Here is a 24,309-nt window from a genome sequence, read left to right on the forward strand (position 1 = left end):
AAACAAACAAAACCACACAACAAGGCTTTTCCTCTTCTCAGAGCTTTTGCTGATGCTCTCCAGCTCTGAGACAAGCTTGCTGGAGACCAGCATATGCTCTTTAGGCACTGTTGAGCTAAGTCCTTCCATCTGGCCATGGGTTGCAGTCGGAGGCGTGGAGGCACTGGTGGTGTTTTCGTAACATCCGCTTTGAGTGGCTGTGAGAACACCATCCCAGATAAGTCCATCACACCAGCAAAACACCCAGGCAGCCTCCAAGCACAGGGCTTGGAAAGGGCAGCTAAGAAGGAAGAATTTCCTCTCTCCTGCCTGTCAGAAATCCAGGTCTTCACAAAGCCTGCAGCAGCAAGTGAGAAGGCTTTGGTGCTGCTGGGTCTCTGCTGTGCACAACCAGTGCTGGCCTCTCCTGCCAGCAGAGAAAACCCAAAATTTCACCCCAGAAGGAGGAGTTCAGTGCCAGTAACCCAATTTACCAGGCACGGTTCAGGGAAAAACCACACAGAGAACACCTGAAGGCTGTCTGGGGCCATCCTGCTGGTGGTTGGTGATGGGGTGGGTGGTGATGGGGTGGCCAGAGCCTGTAGGGCTGGGAGTTCTTGGGGATGAGGGTAGGGATGGCAGCTGGGATGCCTGAACTCCCCCAGTGCTGGTCCCTATTCCAGGGCAGTTTTCCAGGCAGGATCACCCACATTTCCTCGTCCCCAGCCATCTGCCACCCTCCACCACCCCATTCTCTGGCCCTACCAATCACCTTGTGGTCACTTTGGCTAAATCTTTAAGAAAAGGGGACAGAACCCTTTCCCTGGCCTTGGTGCTATTCCATCCACCCAGCCGCGTGGGTACAACCCGCCGGGATGTCCCAGGAAGGATGCTGGTGCCAGAAGGGGGCTGGCAGAGCACTTGTTGGGGTGGAGGACATCTGAGTCAACAGGTGAGCAACACAGAGGGTCACACACTGGCTCTGAGCCTCCCCCCACCCCTGCTTCATTCACCACCATCATCACAGCCTCGGCTCAGGCTGTTGCCCAGTTGCTACCAGGTTTTGTGTGAGTTTTGGAGGCTTGCGCCTCTTTAAAACAACCGTGAAGAGGTTGATGATAATAATGAAGAGGTTTTAATATAAATTTTACTTTAATGGACAAATTTTACACAGTAAAATGATAGGTGTGCAGAGGGTCTCTAGATTCTCTTGCTGATTCTCTTGTAGGTGAGGTCTCCCAGGGTCATTGTCTGAAAAATAATGGAAGTGGTTAACTTCGCATTGCACTTGGCTCCAAACTCTATTTAGAAAGGATCTGGTCTTGCAAAACAGGACTGGTCCCCAGTCTATCGCCCATAAATCAAATTGTTAAAGCTTTGGATACATTCATGACTATTCCAAAGCAGATAGGGATAATCTGACACTGGCTGGGATCTCTCTGCAGCACCCCTCTTCTTTAAAAGTGCCAGGCCCTGCCATAAGCCTATGCCTCTGCCTGATAACATGTCCCCATTACATGTAACTTTGATCATCAATGGGTCTCAAAGGGTACTTTGTGCATCACACTACACCCCAAAAATGCCTTAATTGCCTGGCCAGCTGATCAGCTTTGGCTCCAGCACCCGTCTGAGGAGCCCAGCACCACCAGAGGCTTCGTAGGGCCTGGCCCCAGTGGGAGCCCTGCAGGCAGCTGTACGCACTGTTACTCCACTTACATGGGTGATGGTGTCTCCGTTGAGTTCGGTGACGGATTTCAGCCCCTTCAGAGTTGCAACCAGCTTGTTGTTGCCCTCCATGTGAACAACAGCCTGTTGAGGAGGGATGAGACAGAGGCATCACGTTAGCACTGCACACCGCATCGCCCCCTGCATTTCGGCCTCCCCCTTCCGTACTGAGTTGCCACCATCCTCTGTGCAAGCTGTTGGGACCAAGCTGCTCCCCCAGCGATTCTGGCTTTCCCAGGAGGACGAGGGAGGGTTGTGCTGGTGATGACTACAACACAACAAGGGTATGGCTATTTACTTTGGGCTCTGCAGGCCTCCGTGACAGAGGTGCCATTTTGCTGCTGCACCTACCTCTCCTCCCATCCAAACTGGGACTTGCTCATGGCTTCTGCACTGTTATATGCTAGAGCAGGGAGCCACAGCACCACAAACAGACCAGGAGGACCTGCACACCTCCAGGCAGAGTGCTGTGGAGCCACCTGAGCTGGGCCTGGGTCTCACATGAGTGCTACATCTTCTGTTCACCACCCACCCATTGCACATCGCTGTAGGACCCTCCTTTTGGGGGGGAGGGGTGGGGACCTGAGGTATGGGGCTGGTGTGGGTCTCAGTCAAGCTGGGAAACAACTTAAAGAGCTTCTGGAAACACAGTCATGACTGGGAGGGTCTCAGGGGGATGGGCACGTCTGTTGAGTCTCTGCCCCCCCAAGAGCTGTACGTATAAAAAGGGCTTCAGACAGCACTGACACCCCCAGGGCAGCTATCATTGATCACTGAAATTACGCAGACAGCAAAACCCGTTTCTCTTCATCTGTCTGTCCAGCTGCAAGACATCTTCACCTGCCCTCAAGCTGCTGATTTAGGCAAGCTAAAACTCATCAAACAGCCCCTCGTTTCTGAGCAAGGGACCTCAGTGATGCTAGAAATCGTGCTAGGGCAAGAACCGCTCTCAGAGCGGGGCATTTCTTTGGTGATCATTCCTCCTGTGCCCAAAATCCCTGCAATATCAACTTCTCCCAAGGTAGAGGTGAGAGGCAATATTTGCCAGCAGTGCCATCCTGACATTTTATGAACCATTGTCAACTATCGCCCAGGAACTGGAGCTGACCCAATTTCAAGGGTGATAAATCCTCACCTTGCCAAATCATCTCACCCAGCATAAACAGAAGCAGTGGAAAAGGCTAGCAGACAAGCTAAGAGCCTCTGGGACTTAAAAGGACAGTTTTATTGGTTTATGATTCATTGGCTGCCTTTCCTGTGCTACCTTTGAGTCAACAAAATGGAGGGGGGGGGGTATGTCTCGCGTTGGAGCGTGACAAAAGTCAACCCTTTTCCACCTTAAATCTTTCAGATCTTTTGTTGTCAGAAGGATTTACCAAAGCCTCTCTATTCCCCTTTTCCAACCCGGCTATTAAAATACTGACTTCCAGTGTTTTCCAGTAAAACAGCTTTAGAAATGCAAAGTTTCATCTGCAGAGATGCTGAGAGGGGAGCTTACATGGTATCTCGTAAAAGCAGAGGGAAGGCGAAACCTCAGAGTCTCAGGCTCCGAGTTTCTCAGGAAGGTCGCACAGAAACACACTGTCATTTTCTGAAACGTGTCCCTAAGGGACTTGCTGAGGACCCGCAAGGAGCAGGGCAGGGGGTGTCACACCTGCAGGCTTGGTTTCAGCAATCAGCTCCTTCCCATTATCTTAAATCCCACATGCAAACTGCCAGAGATGGGACCAGGCTGGCGAATTTACCCAGGTCTTTGTCCAGTGTCAGATTTAATACACAAGATGTGGTCGTTCCCTTTATCCCACGCACAGGGGGGATGGCTGGAATGGAAATGCAATGCTCCGAGCCCCTGTAGCCCTGGTGGAAAGGGAGCTGGTCACTCACCTTGACTTTCTCTCCCGTCAGCAGCTCCATCTCACACTCCTCCCCGATGGTGAACTCGTTGCTCAGCACTTTGGAGCCAGTGGTGACGGTAACCTTGAACTTATTCCCATCCTGCACGATTTCCGAAATGCTCTTCATGTCCTTGCCCTTCTGGATCTGTTCATCGGGAAGCCCTGCACGGGAACAGGGATGTTAGGAGGAGCCACGGGTGGGCAAGTTGCTGCTGCCTAATGAATGCGGTGGGATTTGGGACCTCTGCAGCCGGGAGGATCCCATGTGGAAAAGCCCCACAAGGATGACAGTTCCCCAAGGGCAATGTGTCCCTGAGTCTGGTGGGGAGGGGGAATAACAAATCATGTACTCCTGGACATGGTTTGATGTGGGAACTAGACTTCTTCCTTGTCCCACCGATGTGGCTGGGAGCAGAACAGCTGCCTCTCTGGCCAAGCATCAGAGGGAAAGAAGAAACCCAATTTTCCTTCCTTTGCTGAGAAGCAAGCAGAGAAAACAGAATAAATCAAGGCAGAAAGAGGAAATCAAGTATTTTTATTATTTTTTTTTTTTCATGAGATTCAGGGTCCCTCAGAAGCAGGTCACCAAAGTCTTCTCCCAAACCCTGGAGCTGACCTGGCAGGTAGAGCCCCTCCTGCACGTGGTGATGCAGAAGTAGTGCAACCTCTCCTGAGTCCCTGCACACCCCGTGATGGAAATGTCACCAGCCACATTCATCACTGAGCATTTAAACAGCCTGGCTATTTTTCTGATGAACAGTGGAGCCTGGAGCTTTGCAGCATCACCGAGCGGCATCACAGTGAGCTGTCTACAGCTGCCCTGAGCTGCCAGGACCATTTTCGTGCCAGCTGTACAATTTCACCCAGTGTCTCTCGATCTGTAACCATCATGAAAGAGATGCCTCCCCTTCTATTTTGAGGTCACATGTCCACGCACACATTTAAAAAACAAGAATTGCAAGATGAGAGAGAGAGGAAAATTTTCCAAGCACATCACCAGCACATCAGCACGGATGGGTTAGTCCAAATATTAGCGCAAAGTGAGGAAGCAAAGCAGCACCCGATGCATGCAGGCACTTACCAAGGGCTTTCATAAAAGGCTCAAAATTTTCCTGGGACTGGAGCTCGTACTTTCCAGTGAAGCTCATGATGAAAGGCTCTCTGTGCTCCCAAAGCAAGAGAAGATGCCTTGCTGGGAAGCAGAGCTTGGTTTTATAAGGACCTTTTGCCCTAAAGTTGGTCAGAGGTAAGACGACGTAATTCTTTTATTGCCATGTTCAAACATTAACATAAAACTGGGCAATGGTCAGTGATAAATTGCTCGACATCTTACGGACCTCAATTTACAGCGTGGGGGCAGAGAAGATCCCATAAACGGGTTTTATGGAGGTGGCAACGTGGCATCCATAAACAAACTAAATAAAAAAAAAGATGTGCAAAAAGATTAATTATCAGGGTAACGAGCCAAGTCACCCAATCAGCTTGCAGACTGGAAGTGCACATCTGGAAGAGAAGGTGGAGGAAGAGATGGTGTCCCCTGGGGCTGACAGCAGTGGGGTTTCTGGTGTGTGCACCAGGTCTTCAGCGTGGGCAGGAGGAGCGGAGGCTGTGCGCTGGCAGGGAGCAGCCAGCTCCCTCCTGCAGATGCCTCGTGGTCCTTCCTAAGTGGGGTTTTGGTGTCATCCAGGTGTAGCACTAGTCGCAAAATCATCATTATCTCCTAAGAAGAAAACACGCCTCAAATTGAAATCCTGGGTTTCATGCAGCCCAGTCTGAAACTCAGCCTGCATCACTGCGACCTTGTCCTCATGCGGGTGCCACTGGTGAGCAACCAAAGCTATTGCCAGGAGCCACTGCAAAAAAAACCTTTCCCCTACTTTCCCCAGAGGAGCCACTTGTACCCTGAAGAAGCATCCTGGCCTTTAGAGTTGCATTTCTCCCAAATCCTGCATCAGAAGCAGGGACAGTGGCAGCCTTCATGCTGAGCCCAGTTCCTCCCTCCATGGCAGGACTCGGGGCTTGGGCTCCTCTCCTGGCATCGTTCCCAGCACCCGTCCTCTGGGTCTGGGCTTTTTCCTCCCATCTCTTCCTCTGTCCCTGATGGATTCCTCCTCTGTTCCAAAGCCATCAGGTTTTCCCCCTTTTCACTCACGTGCCTTCTCCTCCTTGTGATGCTTTCTTTCTGCCTTCTCACAGCATCTTTGGCCTCGTTTTAGTGAAATCACAGACAAGTATGGGAAAAAAAAACCTGGCTCCCTCCAATTCAGAGATGTTACCATAAAACAAAAACACAAACAAAACCCAACTTTCTCCTTCTTCTCCCTCTCAAAATAAACCCCAGGAAGCTTTGCAATGAGTAGGGACAGCATCCATCCCCTCTAGGACCAGAGAGCACTCATGGGGGGGTTGATTTAGGGCATCCATGCCCTAAACCTCTGGCTGCTCCTCCAGACGGTCCACGTCCCCATGCTTACATAACAGGGAGAGATATTCAGACTTGAAAAAACACCGTTATTTTCTTCTATCCGACTCATTTTGGGGCCCAGCACTCCCAACGCGCTGTGCTGTGACCACTGTGGGAAAGCTCCAGCCCTGCACGGCTCATTTTTCCACCCGCCGTCACGCACTGGAGCATCCCGGAGTTGTTCATTCATTTTTCAGTGGGATCGCTCTCGGACTAGCCATGTCTGGCCACATCCTGCCACCAGGGCAGATGCCCAGTCCTCACCCGTTTCCACGGGCGGGCTGGGGAGAAGGGGTGGCTGCTAAGTCAGCAGGGACAGAACTTTCTCCGGTAACCCCAGCCGTGTGCAGTGCAATGACTACCCCTGAGTTAATCTGTAGAAAAAGAGAAACAGGGAAACACATCAGGAGCAGCGTCCCAGGACTTCCAAGCCCCCACCAGCCTCTCCAGAAGAAGCCTACGTGAACTTGGCATCTGTAAACATTTCATATTAAGAATGATGAATCCAATCTTAGGTGCTTGAAGCACCTGGTGTTGTCCCTGGCCCCCAAGGAAGCCTGACATCCCAGCCACTTTGGACATCCCAGGCCCATGCTCGCCCCATGCCAGCTGGAAATGAAGCTCAACCACCAAGCCTAAAACAGCTAATGGGGCCTGAGCCTGAGACAGGATCCAGAAAAGCCCACCAGGTTTTGTCCCACAGACCTATAAATGGCTGTTGTGCCTATTTAGGGTAGCTGAATTAAGTAGTCAACCTCTGGGAACTGTCATACAGCCTGGATGTCTCCCACCAGATGGCAAAAGGAGAACATAACTGTTCAGGACTCTCCTGGTAGGGGGCAGAAATATAAATGATCAAAAATAAAGCTTGTTTTGTCTGCAAATGTTCTGTTGGGCTTGTGTACTTTTATTTCCTCTGCTAAAGAGATGGTAAAGTTGTTACAAAAAAAAAAAAGAAAAAAAAAAGAAGAAACCCTTGCTGAATGAAATTTGGCCAGGGTGATTATTATCTAGCCAAGCTGGCTGAGCAAACAGTAGGTGAGATAAACTTAATCTCAACAGCAAAGTTCAGAATGCCTGTACATCTCCCTACCAGAATACAGGATCTTTTAAAATGTGAGATCACTTTAACTTTCCAGGGCACTGAAAATGCACCTGGTTAGCACTAGCAGAAGGCCAAGTCAATTGGCCATGTAATTAAATCTAAATCCATAGCCTAAAACTTGGACATGGTTAGTAAAAGAGAAAAGGCAAGGATTATTTTCAAAAAATTATTGAGGAGGCTGTCTTGTGGAAGGCCATCAGGTACTTAGCTGTTTAACTTGCCTTGAAAATAATGCTTAGGACCTTAGAAGCTTGTCTGAAAAAAGGACACAAGTGTCTCATTTCTCCTTTCTGCACCTGAACCAAAGATATGGATATGGAAAACTTCTCAGCTCCTTCCTAGCCACAGAGGTACCCGAATTCTCTGTGTCCCGAGGTGATGAATCACAGAAATGCTGGTTGGGAGGCACCTCTGAAGGTCTCTGGCTTAACCTCTTGCTCAGAGCAATAACATCACCAACACCAACGAAGGTCAGCCATGGCTTTGGCCACGTCTCAAAAATGTTCTCTGCCTCTCTGGTTACCCATCCTGGACCTGCACCAGCCGCCTCTCAAGGAAGAGGTGCTCAGCCCCAACCTCCCAAAGAGCAATTTGTGGCCAGTGCCTCCTGTTGTGTCATCTGCCATAACCAAGAAGAGTTTGGTCCCGTTGTCTCTGTAACTGCCCTTGGAGCAGTTGCGGGCTGCTATCACCTTCCCTCAAGCCTTTCCTGGGATTCCTGGTCTCGGCTCCCATGATTTAAACACTTCGACTTGTTGTCTGCCAGGGCAATGGGAAACCACCCTCTTACATGCACTGCTTCTCGGTGACTTGGACAATGTGCTGAGGAAAAAGCCTTCTCTTCTTCCTCTGGTTTGAGCCATAGCTCTAATTTAGGCTTTGAACTCCAAAAAGGACGTCACAGTCAGAGCGCTGTGTGAACACAGGCACTTTGCTCCAGCCCAGGATGGGGCACCTGGCAGCCTTGCAGGAGTCTTGGACAGCATTCTTGCACCTCTTCTTATCTACCCCATGGGTGACTCCCCAGACTTTCTGAAGCCTTTTCTTTCTCCTCAGTGCTTTGGGAAGCTGGGGCTGGGCACTACACTAGGATTTTCTTAACCAACATGGGAAGGGTTGCAAGCCAGCTGTTGCTGATTCAGTCACGGATTCCTTTAATGCAAACCCAGGAGAGAACCCCCAAAACCATTTTTTGAAGAGTTTGGTCACAAGCTTGTCACAATCACTGATCCCCATGTGGGTTTCCTTCTGTCTTAAGCCATATTATTCCTTGGGCCATCTCTATTTCTGCTGTGCTTGTACCTGGCAACTTGGCCTGCTGCCCACTTTTCACATCTTTGGTTTGGTTACCTCTAACCTTGAGGAACAAAGGTTTCTTTAAGCAGGCCACATGGCTGCATTGCTTCAAAAGGCTGGACAGGATGGGAAAAGATGCTTCTGCTGCAATAAACTCCCTGTCCTTCTTGGTATTCGCCAGATTTTCATTGGGCTGCATTACCAAGACGGCACTAAGATGAAATATGGCACCTTTCCCAGCTTTACAGCTTTTTTTTTTTTTCCTTTTTAATGGTCTTGATGGTCTCCTGGAATCAACATCAGCCTGGCTGGCTCCAAGCTGTACCTTCCAAACCGTAGACACGCAAGCGCCAGTTCGAATTGCTTTAGATTAGATATGCCAGTATCAGAGCCTCGATAAGACTGCCGAAAGCGGCAGCTTGTACAGAGCGCTGCCGCTTGATAACACTTTCTATTAATGCCGAAATTCAGTGAAGGGCAGCCCCTGTCATCAGCCGTGTCCCTTTAGGACAAAGGTCCCAAAGGGAGCAAAGTCCCTGTATTGCTTCTCCAGGGACAAGGCGGAGATCTCCATGATAACATGAAACCTATCACTGCCTCACCTCGGCTTGCCAATGATCCCCTGGGTAGCGGAGCGCCCAGAAGAGCTGGCTGTGGCTGTTGGTACCCATGGTGGGACAAGGCTGTCCTTCATCCCACCACCCAGTTTAGAGAGTCGAGGAACAGGGTCTGAAAATGGCGTCATTGCTCATGGAGATAGTTTGTGCTAGGGCAGGGAAAGAAAATGTTGGGAGAGAAATGGAGCCATTCACCATTATGTGTTTGAGTGAGGATGGTCTGGAAGAGCCCCTCAGGGCAGTGAATATTCAACCCATGCAAATGCATTTCATCTCATCCCATCACACATCTGCAGTGCAGGTATCTCCGTCTGGTCTGGGGGCATGAAGAGCCCCTGAGACACAGTGGGGATAAGCGAACCTTTGTCTGACCAAGTGGAGACTTGCACGTTGGGATGAGAAGAGTGGCGGTAACAGAGTGCCTCCAGGCCGTCAGGTGAAATCCATCCCGGAGGGACACCCGGTTGTCACTCTGAGACACTGCTCACCCCTCCAGCTGGCCTTGATCCTGATTTATTAAACACGGTGGCTCACTTAATGAGCGCTCACAGTGGATGGCAGCAATTAGTCAAGGAGAGCTTCTCAGGCCCATGCGGGCACGAGTGCCGAGGCACCACGCTGCTGTGAGGAGGGCAGAGCGAGAGGCTGAGTGCGGCCTGAGAGCATCCAAACGTGCAGCAGGTTCACGGCCAGGGAGGCACTCCATGGGAAATGACCACGGTGCCAGCGAGCCCAGAGCTGTGGACAAAGTCCAGAATTGCCACCGTGCACGTCCTGCTTGGTGCTTCTGCCACATTTATGATGCTCAAAGCACCTCTGTAAGCACAGGTATCTCTGCTTTATACACGATGAAGTGCCCAGAGACTGAGTGACTTTCCCAAAGGAAAGCTGATAAAGAAAACGTGCTGTAACTGTGTGGCTACTGCAGCATCTTCCTCCTCCTCCTCCTTGTTCATCTTCCTGCCTGGCTGGCAGTGACAGAACCCACATCCCGTGTGACTGCAGATTTGGAGATAAAATTTGGCCCTATTAATGCGATCTTGGCAGAGCAGGACCGGATTGCACAACCTCCTGGAGAAAGGCAAGGGTGTGTTTGGTGTCTCACCGAGGGAGTGAGCATTGCACAATCCCATCCTCACACACCCTTTCTGCTCTGTCCTTACGAGTGGGTCCTGCACTTTGGTCTCTAAGACCCAAACCACAACACAGATGTCCTTGAGCCCGTTGTGAAACACCTCACAGCAGGAAAGAGTCACACCTAGCCCTGGCGAAAGGGCTGACATGCTGGCTGCTCTTGGCACTGCGAAATCACCACGGGTCGGGGTGGAAAACTGCGTGTGTGTGTACACAGTTGTGTGCAGGGACAGGTGGCCCACGTGGAAATCCTACCTCATGTCAGCTGAGATGCCTACAATTCATGTCGGATTTAGAAAGAGGGGAGAAAAGCCAAGTTTACCGGAATAGAAGTGCAGCTCCTAGCACTTTGATTCACTTGCAGTTGTACATTTCTGCCTTGTATCTCCTTGATGTGAAGCTTGAAGATATGAGGCGGGGTGCACGCTTGCCCGTGCAGCTGCAGATGTTCTCTGCAACCCTCCTAGCCCCCTTCCTGCTATGGATCCCAAACCTCACCAATACGTGAGGTTCGGGCCCGCCACCTCTGAGAAAGGCAAAAATTAAATGTTTTGATTTCTGGCCCAAACCTTACAGGTTCTACCCCAAAACTCCCTGTTTCCTCTGTGAAAACTCAAACTTCTGTGCCTGAGAGGGGAGGGGATGCATGGCTTCTTCACCTACCTCCAGTGACAGGCTTACACATTTTTTCCCTACAGGGATGTACTCCGGTAGGAAATGGCATTGCAAAACCTCAAACATCCTTATCAGCCATTTGCTGGATCTGCCCAGCATTGCTTGGGTTGTTTATAGATATGAAAGCTTTTTTTGCGTATGCAGTTTGCAGACATCAGCCAGCTCACGGGCAGGGACAGGACTAGGAGAGAAAGGGATTTTTGTAGCGTTGAGGCCGTCTTTGTGTTTTATGATTAAACGTGGCACCTTCTAGTCCTGGTTGTGAGTTGGGGTCTTCCGACGTGCCCCTTTCTGAGTTTCTGCCAGGCTGTAGGCTGCAGGAACCCCCAGAGAAGAGAGACTGTGCTGGAAGAAGGGTGAACATAGAATCATATTTACGAAAAGGGATAAACTCCCAGGACCCTCAGGGAGAAGATGGGGTGAAGATGAAGAACACCTTTCCCACCACAGAATCATTTAGGACAGAAAAGATCCCTAAGATCACCAAATCCAACTGAAAACTGCGACGAGTTGCTGCATTTGCTCAGGCCACCCAGCTCCGTAACCCGGCCTCCTGCCAAAGGACATCTGCTGTGCCTCCCCTTCCTCAGCTCTACAAAACAGGGCTCTTCGGAGCCGTGTTTCTTGCTGCTGCCTGAAAATGCGGCTGAGCACGCGTGGCCTGGGTGCAGTGAAGGCGAAATGCCCTGTGTGAGCTGTGAGAGTGACTGCAACCAGGGCAAGGCTGCCTTTGTGCATCTCCTCCCTGGACGCAAGGCACTGCCGCCACCTAGTGATACAGGATTCATCGGTGGCTGGCGGAACCTGGGGTCTGCAGCTCTCCCGGGCCTGGGGATGCTTTGGTGGAGGTATAGAAAGGGCACCCAAACCCAGCTTCTCACTGCTATATATGCCTTTCTGTTTTCTTACTCTTTGCTACGCTTTAGGATGCCTTTCGTGGGTAGAGAGGTTGAGGAAATCCAACCTGGAGGGATGGAAACTGATGGAAACTGTTAAAAAAAGCTGGAAAAGTGACACAGTAGCTTTGGCTAGTGTTTGCAAACACAGCTGATTTCTGATAGGCAAGTCCAAAGAGCAACTGAGCACCCATCAACTCCTCAGGAACATACAAGGTCCAAAGTGGAAGTGCACATCCAAGCAGAAACACGGAGGCACTGGGCAGTACCAGGTTAATCAAAGGCTGTTACATCTTCCAGATCTTGGGTCTGCTACCGCAGCTGACAAGGAAATGATAATTCCAAAAATGAAAGCACGGAGATTGCAGGGCAGGGCATGGGAAAAGCCCTCCCAAGAAATGGCACGGCCCACGTGCTCCTTGTGCTCACCTCTGGCCGCCACATAAGCAGTACTTAGCTCATCCCCAGCTGCAGCAGTAGCAAATGCTGACATCCGCCACGGCATTAACCCATGACCTCGTTAGCAAGAGCTATCACCACTGACAGGCACAGGGCGTAGTTAAAGCTGCATCAGCAGCCTTGAGACTATTTATTTACAAGCACAGAGCAGCAGGTATCCAGTTTCTTTTTTATTATTATTATTTTTTATATTTTTTTTTTCAGGGGTCCTGTATGTGCTACATTGTAAGCTCTTCACTTGAAAAAAAAATACTTTTAGATGAAGCAGTGAAATAATCTCATGCAGCTAATTCACACGTGAGAAGTCTTAGATATATATGAGGTAAATGCCTGGAGGTGCCAGTGGTGGGAGAGGTGAGGTGACCCTGCAGGGCCGTGTCACTTGTGAAGATGATCATATACATGTTGGTAATATGTTGGTAATAAAAATTATCAGCTTGTGTGGGTTTTCCTAGGGATTTGATCCTTCCCTTGTTCTGCTCAAACTGTGCTCTGCCTCTGCATGAACCCCAAATTCAGCACGCTCTCATGGCAGAAGGAAGAGATCAGGGCAGAAGAGACAAACCACGTATCCTGCAGCTCTCAGTGTTTTATTCATTTCTATCATTTTGCTGTCCTGCCCAGAAATGCTATTTATTTTTTATTTATTATTTTGTGTGTGTGTGTGAGCTGCTGCTGAAACGTGATGGAGAAAAATACCCTTCCAGAGCTGGTAAACGAGGGATTAATAACTAACTGGAGCATGTATTAATAGATCACTTACCTTCTGAAAATACACAGGGCATTAAAAACTTATGGGACTGAAAACATCTATTGAGACCACTGTGGCACTGCGGGATTTGCCCTGCATGTCAGGGCCAGCTTGAGGTAAGTGGCCCGTGTCCCCAAAACAGGGTCCCTGGGTGACCCCAGGGCTTTTGGTGACTCCGGGAAGCACCAGGGATGGCCCTGGGGAGGTTTCACAACTGACTGAAGCCCGAGCTGTCCCTGGAGAGCAAGGTCCTGCCTTGCCAATTCCAGTCCCCCTGTGAACAGGCCTGGGATGGGGACAGACCCTGATCAAGGGGTTGGGAGCCCGTAACGTGAAACTCTTACGGTGAGGAGACGTGGGCAGGTTGGGTGATAGTTTATATAATAAATTCAGGGATCTGTTGTTGGCTGGTCTCTGAGATGTGGCGAATTTGGAGACTACCAGCATTGCTCCGTCCCACTGGGTAGCCTCGCTCGCTGGTAGCCGGGCTGGTTGGAGCAGTGATGTGTTTTGGGTCGGTTTCTGGCACTTTGGAGGCAGCGTGTCCCTTCTGTCCCGTGAGCTTTCTGACTCACAGCCGGTGGTTACCAGGCACCCTCTGCACCTTGCCTTACTGGGCTCGAGTCCCTGCACCTGCTGCAGCTGTGCATGCGGCCCCATACAGGCGCTAACCGAGGAAAACCAGGCAAGGAAATCAAGTAAAAATCAAGAAAAGGGATGCACAGCCCTTCCCTGCCTCAGTTTCCCCACGGAGGGACGGCGCTGCTCCAAGTCACAGCCTCCCAGGGTGAACTGCATGGTGGGAAGGCACTCACGGAGCTTTCTGATCCTACTTCCTGCAGATTTAACCTTAAATTTAAACCCAACCCGGGGCCTGCCCTGCTGAACTCCGAGCTTTCCCCTGCAAACATGGACCCCCCCCGCCCCGCGCCTGGCCGCCATTTCCCGGCCCTGCTCCCGCCTCCGCCCCCTCACGGCCCCGGAGCCGTGGCCGAGCTGATCCGGGTTAAAGGCTGGTTGTTTACCACCTCTGGAAGCTTTTTTTTCCCCCTTTGTCTGCTCTTGTGGGGCAGCTCTGAAGGGTAATTGTGTGTGTGTGTGTCGGGGGACGGGTTGGTTGTTTTGGCAAGGAGGGGAAATTTGGAAGGAACGAAAGCATTGTGCACAAGGTGCTGGGGCAGAAAGCCCTGCAGGCTCAAAGCCCCAGACCTTGCGGATACCTTTATGAAAAAGAAAAAAGGGGATCCTGGAAGGTTTTTGTACTTGTTGCGCAAATCCTGTCCTTGCTTTAACCCTTTTGAACAAAATCAGGCTGCACTAGATGCATAATCCTTCCCCCCTTTCCTCTGCTTTCTCTCTCCCTCTTACTCCCCTCCCTGTTTTCCCTGTTTCCTCTTTTACTGTTTTTTAAAGAGATACATATTTGCTTATTTTTATTTTAAAGCTCCAGCCTTTGCACGTAGCCTGTAGGGGACGTCAGGTGCAGGCAGGGTGCCTGCTGCAGCAGCAGGGACGTGTCCGGATCAGGGGAAGCCCGACAAGAGGGCTCCTCGCAGCCCCCTGGGTGCAAACCCCACTCAGTGCTTCCACTGCCCACAAAATACCCCACAACGCTGCCCTCCGGCTGTGTGTGTCCACGTCGGAGGTGTCTGGGAGATCTGCTTGGGTGTTCCTAATGGGGTGGCTGCTCTGGGGTCCTGGCAGTGACTGTGGTGTCCCCCAACAGCACCCATGGAGTATGTCAGCACACGGGGAGGCTCGAGGGCTGTCGACTTCGAGGGAGCCCTCTTCTCCGGCTACGCTCCTGACGGCGGCCTCTTCATGCCCCGGAGCATCCCCTCACTGGACGGGGCCACCCTGCAGCGCTGGAGCCGCCTCTCCTACCCTGAGCTGGTGAAGGAGCTGTGCTCCCTCTTCATCGCGCCCGAGCTGGTCCCGCGGAGCGCGCTCAACGGTGAGCCTCAACCGGGCGGTGGGAGCTATTAGCAGGGACGTGTGTGAGGATTTTGGGGTGTTTGGATGCTTCCACCTGCATTAGCCCCATCCTCTTGCAGCCCCCAGAGGATGGAGCCAGCTGCACCATCGCCTGATCCGTTTTCTTCCCTCTTTTCCCTCGCCTTGCTGGGGCTTGTTACCTTCTGGACAAGGTGTTCCCTATGTGCTGGGGACTGTGGTGATCGCAGCAGCGGTAGCTGGTGCTGTGGCACTGCTGACTGCTGGGAAACTGCTGTGCTGGCTCCAGACCTGATATCCCATCAGGGTTTGCTGCTGCTCCATGCTTTATAATGTTTTTAAGCCATCCCTTCCACCAGAGGGCAGCTACAACCTCTGTCTCAACAGGGTGCTGTAATAAAACTTGGGTTTCCTTTATTTTATGTTTTAACGCAGTTTGCTTTGATTGTGTCAGGTTTCCCCTAGGGGTACCCACTGTAGAGCTATTGAAGGCAACAGAGCACGTCTATATTCCTCCTAACAGCTAAGAATAACTTGTTGGATATCTGTCACCTCTCCAGCAACTGAGAGTCTTTGGGTTTGCAGAAAGCTTCCCAGCAGCATAAAGAGCACAGACGCAGGAAGCCACCGATCAAAAACAGTAGTTCTCTGCCTAGCCTGACATCCTCTTTAATCCTCTTCCCTCTAGATCTGATTGACAGGGCCTTCAGCAGATTCAGACACAAGGATGTTGTCCATATGTCCAGGCTGAAAGATGGGCTGAATGTTCTGGAGCTCTGGCATGGGGTTACTTATGCTTTTAAGGATCTGTCCTTGTCCTGCACTGGGCAGTTTTTACAGTACTTCTTGGAGAAAAAGCAGAAACACATCACTATTCTGGTGGGTGAGTATTCCTCTTTGTGGGGGGTAAAACTTCTGGGCAGGTCTTTACCTTGAGAGCCATCATCCCACGGCCCACCACATAGATGCCCCAGGGTGGTACTGCCTCGTGGGTGGCTGGTGAGCGATCTCCAGCCAATGCCAGGGAAGCTTCTCTAACCAAAACCATCTCATGGAGCATCTCTGCATCTTTTTCTTGAAGTGCGACGATGCAGGTTTGACGGATGTCTTGATATTTGATTTTTTTGGTTCTCTGCTGCTTTGAAACAGGGACTTCGGGGGACACAGGGAGCTCAGCCATCGAGAGCGTGAGAGGTCAGCAGAACATGGACATCTTTGTTCTGCTGCCCAAAGGGCTCTGCACGCAGATACAGGAACTTCAGATGACCACTGTCATTGAAGACAACGTCCACGTCTTTGCTGGTTGGTATTGCTGTTGGACAGTCTGTGTTGTGGTCCTGCTGCGTTGAAACCGTGACCCGGAAAGTCTCTGGGGGCTGCTGTTTTTGCAGCTGCAGCCAGCCAGGTCATTTCTATTGTGGTCACCGTGCCCAGATGTCTGGCTAACAGGAACTCTTAGCACATGTCCCCAGTTTGACAGTCAAGTGGTTCAAAGCTTCCTTTTCTTCCGGCCTCCGACTAGAGTTGTCTCCATGCAGGCGTTTGGTGTTCAGCTGCACTGGATTCAACACCATTTCTGGGAACTAAAGGGATCAAAGGTGACCCCTTCCCTCTTCCCTCACCTTCATGGGCAATTCACACCGCTAACTGTGCCCTCCCTGTGGGTCACCACAGAGTGCTTGAGCTGTCTTTTCCACTCAACCAGCTCTCACCGTGACATCTCACAGGAGATGCAGGCATTTGCCTTCCTAACAAATACGTATCGGTGTGAGCAAGAGCCCGGAGTGTATCTGCAGCTGGTAGGGACTGAGAATATATGTCAAAAACAGAAGCCAGATGGTGTCCACACTGTGCTACTCAAACCCTGGCTCATATAGCCCATGAGACAGACAGCTCAGGACACCCCTGGCTGCAGCAACCCCCATGGCTTGGGTCTGGTCCTATTTATGAGCAGAAATGCTTTGTGCCTGATGCACTGATGTCAGTAGATCTAATTTTTCCTTTCTTTTTCTGACAGCTCATGGGAACTCCGATCAAATCGATGAGCTGATCAAGGAACTGTTCGCTGATGTCGATTTTTCCAGAAAATACAATTTGATGAGCTTGAATTCAGTCAATTGGTCAAGGATTATGGTGCAGATTGCTCACCACTTCTATGCTTACTTTCGGTGTGCCCCGTCCCTGGATACCACCCCGCTGCCAGTGGTGGAAATTGTTGTGCCAACAGGAGGGGGAGGAAATATCACAGGTGAAGGGAAAAAAGATGGGTTAGATAGGGACAAGAGAGAGTGTTCTGTGACCTATGGACTAAAAGCGCTTTGCAAATGCTGGGTATTGCTGTTTATTAAAACACCCACTCGCTGGTAGGATTTCTTCAGAAGCCCTTACATTTATTACTCATGTATGGTTATTACTCATTCAGGTGTCACTGATGATTTGCAAGGTGCAGAAAATCCCAAACCACCTCTTGATGGTGACCATAGCTATCTTGAGGATGCGCACATTAGAAGAGGGTAGAACGTGTTTGGTCCAGAAAAGAGGAAAAATACTGTGGCTCCTGTTCCCTAAGTAAAACTTTAACAGAGGCGTGGAGTCCTGCCTAGTTCTACTCTGGTTTAGATGGTAGTGCACAGTCAAGAGAACCACTCCTAATTGCATAATCTGGCCTTTTAAATTCGAGTTCTTGATTGCCTCCATTCTGAAATAGGTGCACAACAGTTTTACTAAAGCAGTGAAGGATTTGATGCATTCAACTGCATTCACTGTATTTCTAGGCCACCCGTCTGAGGCAGCATTAATAAGCTGCAAGAACCCCACAACTTCATCTCTCTTGCTTGAATGGCAGCTGCCTGACCTCTCAGTCCTCTGCTCATCCATCTCCAAATCTGGAGATTTTCCTGGGCTGGTTTGTTTGGAGCTTTGTGCCCCAGGATTTTATGTTCTGGGGTTCTACCAAAGCATTTAAGATATGTGTCTGGGAGTTTATTAGGGACTGTTGTTTGTGGCTACTTCTGAACTAGACACCCAATCAATTTAAACAGTGGCTTCTTTGCTAAATCTCCTTTCAATGTTTCTTCATCAAATGCATTTTTTCTCTTTTTTTTAAGCTGGCTGTATTGCCCAGAAGATGGGTCTTCCGATTCAACTGGTTGCTGTGGTTAACAGCAACGACATCATTCACAGGGCCGTTCAGCACGGAGATTTCTCAGCATCAGAGCACGTGAAGGCTACGTTAGCGTCAGCCATGGATATTCAGGTACATAATGAATTGGTACAAATGGGAAAATACTGAACATTACATATTTTCATAATTTTTTCCTTGTACTTTGTTGTGCGTGGTTTGTAAGACCATAATTCTGCCACTGGCAATGCCTCTCAGTGGTGCATTGAGAGCCGTGACTCATGCTGAGCATTTATGCTGCAGACTGCTGAGCTGAGATACACCACCTTACTTTTCAGGGCTGGACTTTGTAATCTTCCTTGTTCAATGCTGGGCTTCTAGGGGTTCATTATGTGTAAGCTTAGAAAGAGGGAAATTTTCTCAAAAGCTCCGTGACACGTAGAAAAGTATAGATCCTGTCACATTCCAAGGGTTCTGCTGGTGCTTCTGAAAGGCTCTACCAAGAGCAAGAGAAGAAGGAAGGAAAGTAGAGTAGCCCAGAAGAAATGCCTCTTCTGTGGCTGTCTGCAATTTGTGCAGAGCAGAACAAGTCCCGGCAGGCAAAGGCATCAGAAATGAAAAGTCATGGAGGGACAGAAAGCAAATGCCTGGAAGCAAATACCAGCAAATAATAACAGCAAATACACTTTCATACCTACCCTGTGATCCGTGGGGATTGGATCTGCTTCCAAACAAGTGACCAAGGTCTGAAATACTTGGTGTTTTATCACCATGGCCTTAAGCTACCTGGATTTTCCAAAAGCTGTTCAAACACACTGGGAGGACTTGGGAGCCTGGAGGAACTGCCATGCTTTGCAGAGAATAAGTTGTTGTGCTCCTGTCACTGGACTACTGTGGCCAATAGCTTGAATTTCATCCTGAGGCATGAATTTGTGGGGCTCCTCAGATCTCAAGGGGTGGCTGGGCTCCTCTCTTGGCATATGCTGGGGTGGTAAGGGGAGGTGGCTGGGTGAGGTGATGGCCAGAGGTCCCCCAAAAGCTGAACAGCTGTATCCCTCTGCCTGTCCTTCTCCAGAGCTGCATGGGATGTCATTGTTTAGCTCACGTCTGAAGCATCCATGCAGACTGTTCCGTAGCTCAGCACACCATGGGGTGGTTCATGCTGGAGTGCAACTCAGGTGGTCTCTAGCTGGGACCTGCTCAAAGCAGGGTCAGCTCTGAGGTCAGACCAGGTTGCTTGGGGTTTTGTCCTTCTGTGCGTTGGGAACCTTCAAGGAAGGAGACTACGCAACCTCTTTTGGTTGCCTCTTCTGTGGACTAAGCTAATGCAGGAAAGGTTTCTAGTTAGTCACTAACTGGAAAGGTGAAGCAGGGAGTAGAGTGTGGATGACCCTTTTTAAGGAGCAATTCGAGGAGAGTCGCAGCAGATCTTGCGTCTTTGCAGCGTCTGAAGCCAACCAGTGCTGGTCAAGGCTCCCAGTGGTGTCCCAGCCCAGTTTGACTTACTAGAGTTCGTTCAGAAAACTTCAGCAGAAACCACAGGCTGGTACGAAAGGAGGGTAAAGGGTAGGTTCTGGATGTGGGAGCAGCAGAAGGAAGGAGGGGAGAAGGGACAGCAGGAGGGCGATGCTGGAGGCACCCCTGGTAGCAGGTCATCGAAGTCCTAGCGTGCTGACATGTAGCTTCTCAGGACACCCAGGTCAGGAAGCAGACGACAGCCCAAACCAGGGGACAGCCTAAAGCAAAGGGCAGGCTACGCCCAGGCTACAGTGAAGATTACAGGCTGAAGGCACTGGGAGATAATGGTGGGAAGATGAAGAACAGGAATGGAGCCCTAAGCCACCCAGATAAGGACACGAAAGGCTGAGTAAGTCCTAATCACTTGCAAGGTAGGACAGGATGGAGAGAGAAAAGGTCACAGGTGCTGTCAGCGCTTAAAAGGTGTAAAGAACTCATCCAAAACGAGCACTTGCCTGCAACCTAGGAACAACCCCAGAGACGTGATGAGGACCCGGTCTGGTGTCCCTTGTCCTGTCTGTCCCTACAAAATGTTTCAGCAAAACCACCTGGATGAACGTTTCTTGGTGCTTGTGAGCATGTGGGAATGAGAGAGGGAGCAGTGAAATTTGTTTGAGACCCTCCTGAATGGCTTTGCACTGAGTTTTGCTGCAGTGTCGCAACACTGGTTGCTACATAGCCATACAGACCTGTCAGGCCCTATATGTGCCTTACATGTTCCTAAAGATTATCGGTCGGCCCTGCAGGGAGCTGAGTGCCTCATTAAGTCACACAGGAGCTGCGTGATTCATAGCAGCATCTGCAACACTAAGTAAACAGCTGGATATTTCTGGTTCTCGAATGCATAGTGTGTTATTAGCTTCCTTTCCTCAAGGTGATTATACAGATGTGGTCTTGCCGTCAATTTATCAGTTGTCCCCTCGTTATTTTTTTTTTTTTAATCTGATGGTCACTGCCAGACTGCTCTGACAGGTCAGAGGTCTGAAGGATACCGAGTTCCCAAAGACAAGGCTTGGGGGATGTAGCTGTGCAGGGAGAGGATGCAAAGCCCAGGGGGAAGACGCAAGCCTCCAAGAAAATGGTAGCAATAGGACCTCAACCCTAATTAGACATCAGAGAATCCACACAGCTACTCTCCCTGAGACGGACAGACACGTTTCCGTGCTCACATATTGCCTTGTCATCCCAGGAGCCTTGCAACGTGGAGAGGATCCTCTGGCTGCTCTCAGGCTGTGACAGCCACCTGACAAAAGTGCTGATGGAACAGTTCACTGCGTCGAAAAGCCTGAAGCTGCCGGAGGCTCTGCACAGGAAGGTCAGTGCCCGTGCCCGTGCCTCTGCGTGTGAGGAGAGTTGCTGTTGTCAGTTGTTTTCAGCTCATTTTCAGAATTAACAAAAGTCATGTTGGAAAGTTTCCAACCTAAAGTGGAATTGGTAAGATGGAAGAGCTTTATATCAGTGCACGTCCATGGAGATGTTAATAAAAAGGTGTTGTTTTTTTTTTTCTTTTAAAAGAAACCTCTTCTGTATAAAATTAATTTAAAATGCCTGCAACCTGTTAGGTAGGATATGAAGCCACCACCCCTTTCTTGACCACTCCAGTGCCAGCATTAGCTGTGTAGTGAGGCAGGCCACGGTGGACTGGGCAGTGGGTGCTGGCACAAACTGAGCGTGGTGTTGGGGAGTGGGTCTGCTGGCTCCACAATTCAGCACTGATGTTGCAGTGAATGGGACCACAAGCACAAAGCAGAGCAAAATACAAGAGAAAAGTGAATGTTTGAATGCGAGGCTCTTCGGGCCAGATACAAACTTCTGCCTTGTCCTACCCGATGCATGCTGTCCACGGTGCAGTGTCCTTTGTGCAGTGCCTGGGCCTGCTTGCATGGCAGAAAAATAATAAATAATAATAATAAAAAAACCCACTGCATTACTAAAATAAAGATGCAATATATTTACAATATATATGCAAAATAACATAAAAATACATCATTAAAAAACTGGGGGAAGGTGCTGCTGGAAAATGCCCCTCTCCCATCTTCAGCAACCACCCCTTTTCTTTATTTCCTGAGGGAACCCCCACCCCAGTTTCCGCCTCCAGCTTCCCTAATCCTGCTTTGCTGGGTGCAAACCTCTCTTTCCCTTCCTGCAGCTCTCCGAGACTCTGCGCTCAAGCTCGGCGTCTGACGAGGACATCGTGCGAGCCATGCAGCGCTGCTGGGAGGAAAACCGGTGCCTGCTGTGCCCCCACACAGCCGTGGCTGCTCACTACCACTACTCGCAGCTGGATAGCTGTGCCAGCAGGTAGGGACCTGCTTGGGAACAGCCACGGTCAGGCGTGCTGGGGACAAGAGCATCTTCCCCGCTTGTTTCCCCTGTACCTCCAGCTTGGGGCTGCCTTGCATCAAAAGCTTTCTTGTTTTTTCTTTCCTTTTCAGCACGCCCCGATGTTGCTTAGCTTCAGCCTCCGCTGCCAAATTTCAGGACGCCGTGCTGCGAGCGGGCCTGGTTCCCCAGCTCCCTCCCGAAATCACCGCCCTGACGGCGATGGAGACCCGGTCCACAGCCCTGCGGCGGGGGGAGGACTGGGCACGAGTGCTCCGGGACCGCATCGCAGCCGCGGTGCAGGGGTGGGAGGCACGGCAGGGTGGGTCAGCCCCCCCAGGACTGCAGGGAGTTGGTGGGCAGGTTGTCACGCAGGGCTGAGCTCTGGGGATGTGGCTGGTGATGCCTCCCAGGGCTCGTTCTCCATTCCCGGGAATTTTTGCTCCTGTGTTACGCTGGGTGAGGAGCCTACACTCTCTGTACAACGAATTATTCGCAGAACATACTTTGCCACTGAATTATGTAGACTATTTCACAAAATTTTTGGAAAATAGCTCCGTAATTATACCCTCTTTTTCCTATAAATTCATGAAAGCTGATTGAAACGCTGAAGAAACCTATTTGTTCCATCATTACTAGCCATCACAGGAAGCTCCCTTAAAATTATCCACAATCATCACCTTCCTGAACATTACTCAGTGGCCCTGAACATCTTGTTCGAGACCCACCTGAAGGAGTATTGCCAGGCGTCACTGCCAAGCTGTTGTGGTTTTCTCCTGAGCAGCCGCTTGGTGGAAGTAACAAACGTGTTTTCTGTTTCAGTAAAAATGACCTGAGCTGGGGGCATTACATCAATAAATTATGTCAGTCTCCAAGGGGAGATGTCCCATGGGAGCCTCCTGGGCACTCTGGGGACCATCGGCCCTACAAAATGTGGGGTTTTGAAGCTTCAGCCCTGTGCTGGCCTTGGGAATAAGATGCTTGCTGTGGCCTTCAAAGGGACTTTTTGTAAAAACAGATCACATCAAGGAGCTGGAATGAGACAGGAACTTTCTTGGTCGTGGGAGAGCTGTATCCTGCTCAGTAATCTCGTGCTGAATTATGAGGTGCTTGTTTACACTTGGGGGAGGAGGCTGATGTGCCACTCGTGGAGCTTTTCACTTTCCAAAGCTCGTGCAAAAATTAAAATGCTCAGTGCAAGCGTGAAGGGCAGAAATGGGTGGCTTTTGGGTAAAGTGGATGAGAAAAAAGTGTGGGACCAGTGAGCTAAGCTGGAATTGACCTCGCAGAGGTGCACACCTTGCAAGGCAATGCACCGGTCTCGGTTAACTTGTGTTTTATGGCCCAGCAGTGTTCGGAGTGGGAAATATCTCTATGCCATAGCTGCTGGAGTGGATCTGCTTTCAGGGGTCATCCCTGACTACAGAAACTTAATATAATAGCGTTAAATAGTGGGCGTTGTCCCTGGGCGTGGTTATTTTAGGGGTGTCAGCCACCAGAGCTGCTTTTTGGTGCTGTATCTCGCAGCTTTGGGTCCAAGTCCTGCTGCAGGTTCTTCCCGGGCAACTTCCACTGAAACAAATAGGAAACGGGAAATTCCCCTTATCTTCAGACTGAAACTTCTGGTCTTTCAGTACCACGTTCCCATCATACACATATAAATATATAAATACCTCGTGTGGGAGCTGCCTCCACAAGTCATGCATCTGGCAGGAATCTCTTGTGCCTAAAAAGGGAAAAAAAAGAAAGATGGGAATAATTACACCGGGGGGGAAAAATCCCCTTTTGCCATCAAAAAAAAAAAATCCCCTTTGACATCAAAGGAGGTCCTGTAATGGGAGGGTTAATTTGAAGGTTTAGTGGCATTTAGCGGGGTAAAAGTGGATGCTGTGAAGTGAATCAGCATGGGGTTTTGCAGAATGTGCGGGGAGCCTTGCCTGGGCTGCGAGCCGCCGTGCTGGCACCCGGGCTGCCTTTTCCTCTGCCCCCTGGCTCAGCCCGATGCTCCCTTCCCCGTGAAACCCTACAGGAGGGAAGGGACCCGTGCCTCTGCCGAGGCTGCCCCCATCCCGAAAACGAGCTCCTTTCTTTTTGCTGCAGGAACCAGCTTATTATTTAAAGATAATGCAGGAAGGACAGCAAAATGCCTCTTGTTTGAGCAGCAACGCAGCATCACCATTGCTCCTGACGACGACTTGGCCTGGAGGCTGTGCAGCAAGTCGCTATAAATGGCAGTGGTGGAGGTGAGAACCCCCCCATCCCGTCCGAGCCCCGCGGTCAGCTGCTCCTTGCGTCCTGCTGCACGTTATTCTAGTCGGACTCCGCCGCCTTCAGTAGTCGCCTCCCCAAATCTTGCGGTTCTCGGACAGGGCCGGCTGCCCGGCTGTAATTTAGCTCTT

General features: G+C 50.4%; 2 protein-coding genes across 6 annotated transcripts; one reads left to right on the forward strand and one right to left on the reverse strand.

Moving 5' to 3' along the window:
• Window positions 1-1,081: 1,081 nt before the first annotated feature.
• FABP1 (fatty acid binding protein 1) lies at window positions 1,082-4,816 on the reverse strand. The gene is made up of 4 exons (XM_083835012.1): window positions 4,681-4,816; window positions 3,589-3,761; window positions 1,696-1,788; window positions 1,082-1,230 (listed from the first exon to the last, which is right to left on the reverse strand). The coding sequence occupies exons 1-4, from the start codon at window positions 4,745-4,747 to the stop codon at window positions 1,180-1,182; spliced, it is 384 nt and encodes a 127-aa protein (XP_083691138.1). The 5' UTR covers window positions 4,748-4,816; the 3' UTR covers window positions 1,082-1,179.
• Window positions 4,817-12,261: 7,445 nt separating this feature from the next.
• THNSL2 (threonine synthase like 2) lies at window positions 12,262-22,738 on the forward strand. Of its 5 annotated transcripts, XM_083834548.1 has the most exons (10): window positions 12,262-12,399; window positions 13,026-13,112; window positions 14,723-14,950; window positions 15,638-15,832; window positions 16,099-16,251; window positions 16,967-17,197; window positions 18,057-18,205; window positions 20,778-20,903; window positions 21,738-21,889; window positions 22,024-22,738. In XM_083834548.1, the coding sequence occupies exons 3-10, from the start codon at window positions 14,728-14,730 to the stop codon at window positions 22,289-22,291; spliced, it is 1,497 nt and encodes a 498-aa protein (XP_083690674.1). In that variant the 5' UTR covers window positions 12,262-12,399; window positions 13,026-13,112; window positions 14,723-14,727; the 3' UTR covers window positions 22,292-22,738. The 5 variants fall into 5 exon arrangements, with proteins under 5 accessions (XP_083690674.1, XP_083690673.1, XP_083690675.1 ...); XM_083834547.1 differs by lacking the exon at window positions 12,262-12,399 and having other exon boundaries at window positions 13,003-13,112; XM_083834549.1 differs by lacking the exons at window positions 12,262-12,399; window positions 13,026-13,112 and adding an exon at window positions 13,317-13,341.
• Window positions 22,739-24,309: the final 1,571 nt, after the last annotated feature.

Source organism: Anser anser (assembly GCF_964211835.1).
Source record: "Anser anser genome assembly, chromosome: 4".
Taxonomy (NCBI): Eukaryota; Metazoa; Chordata; class Aves; order Anseriformes; family Anatidae; genus Anser; species Anser anser.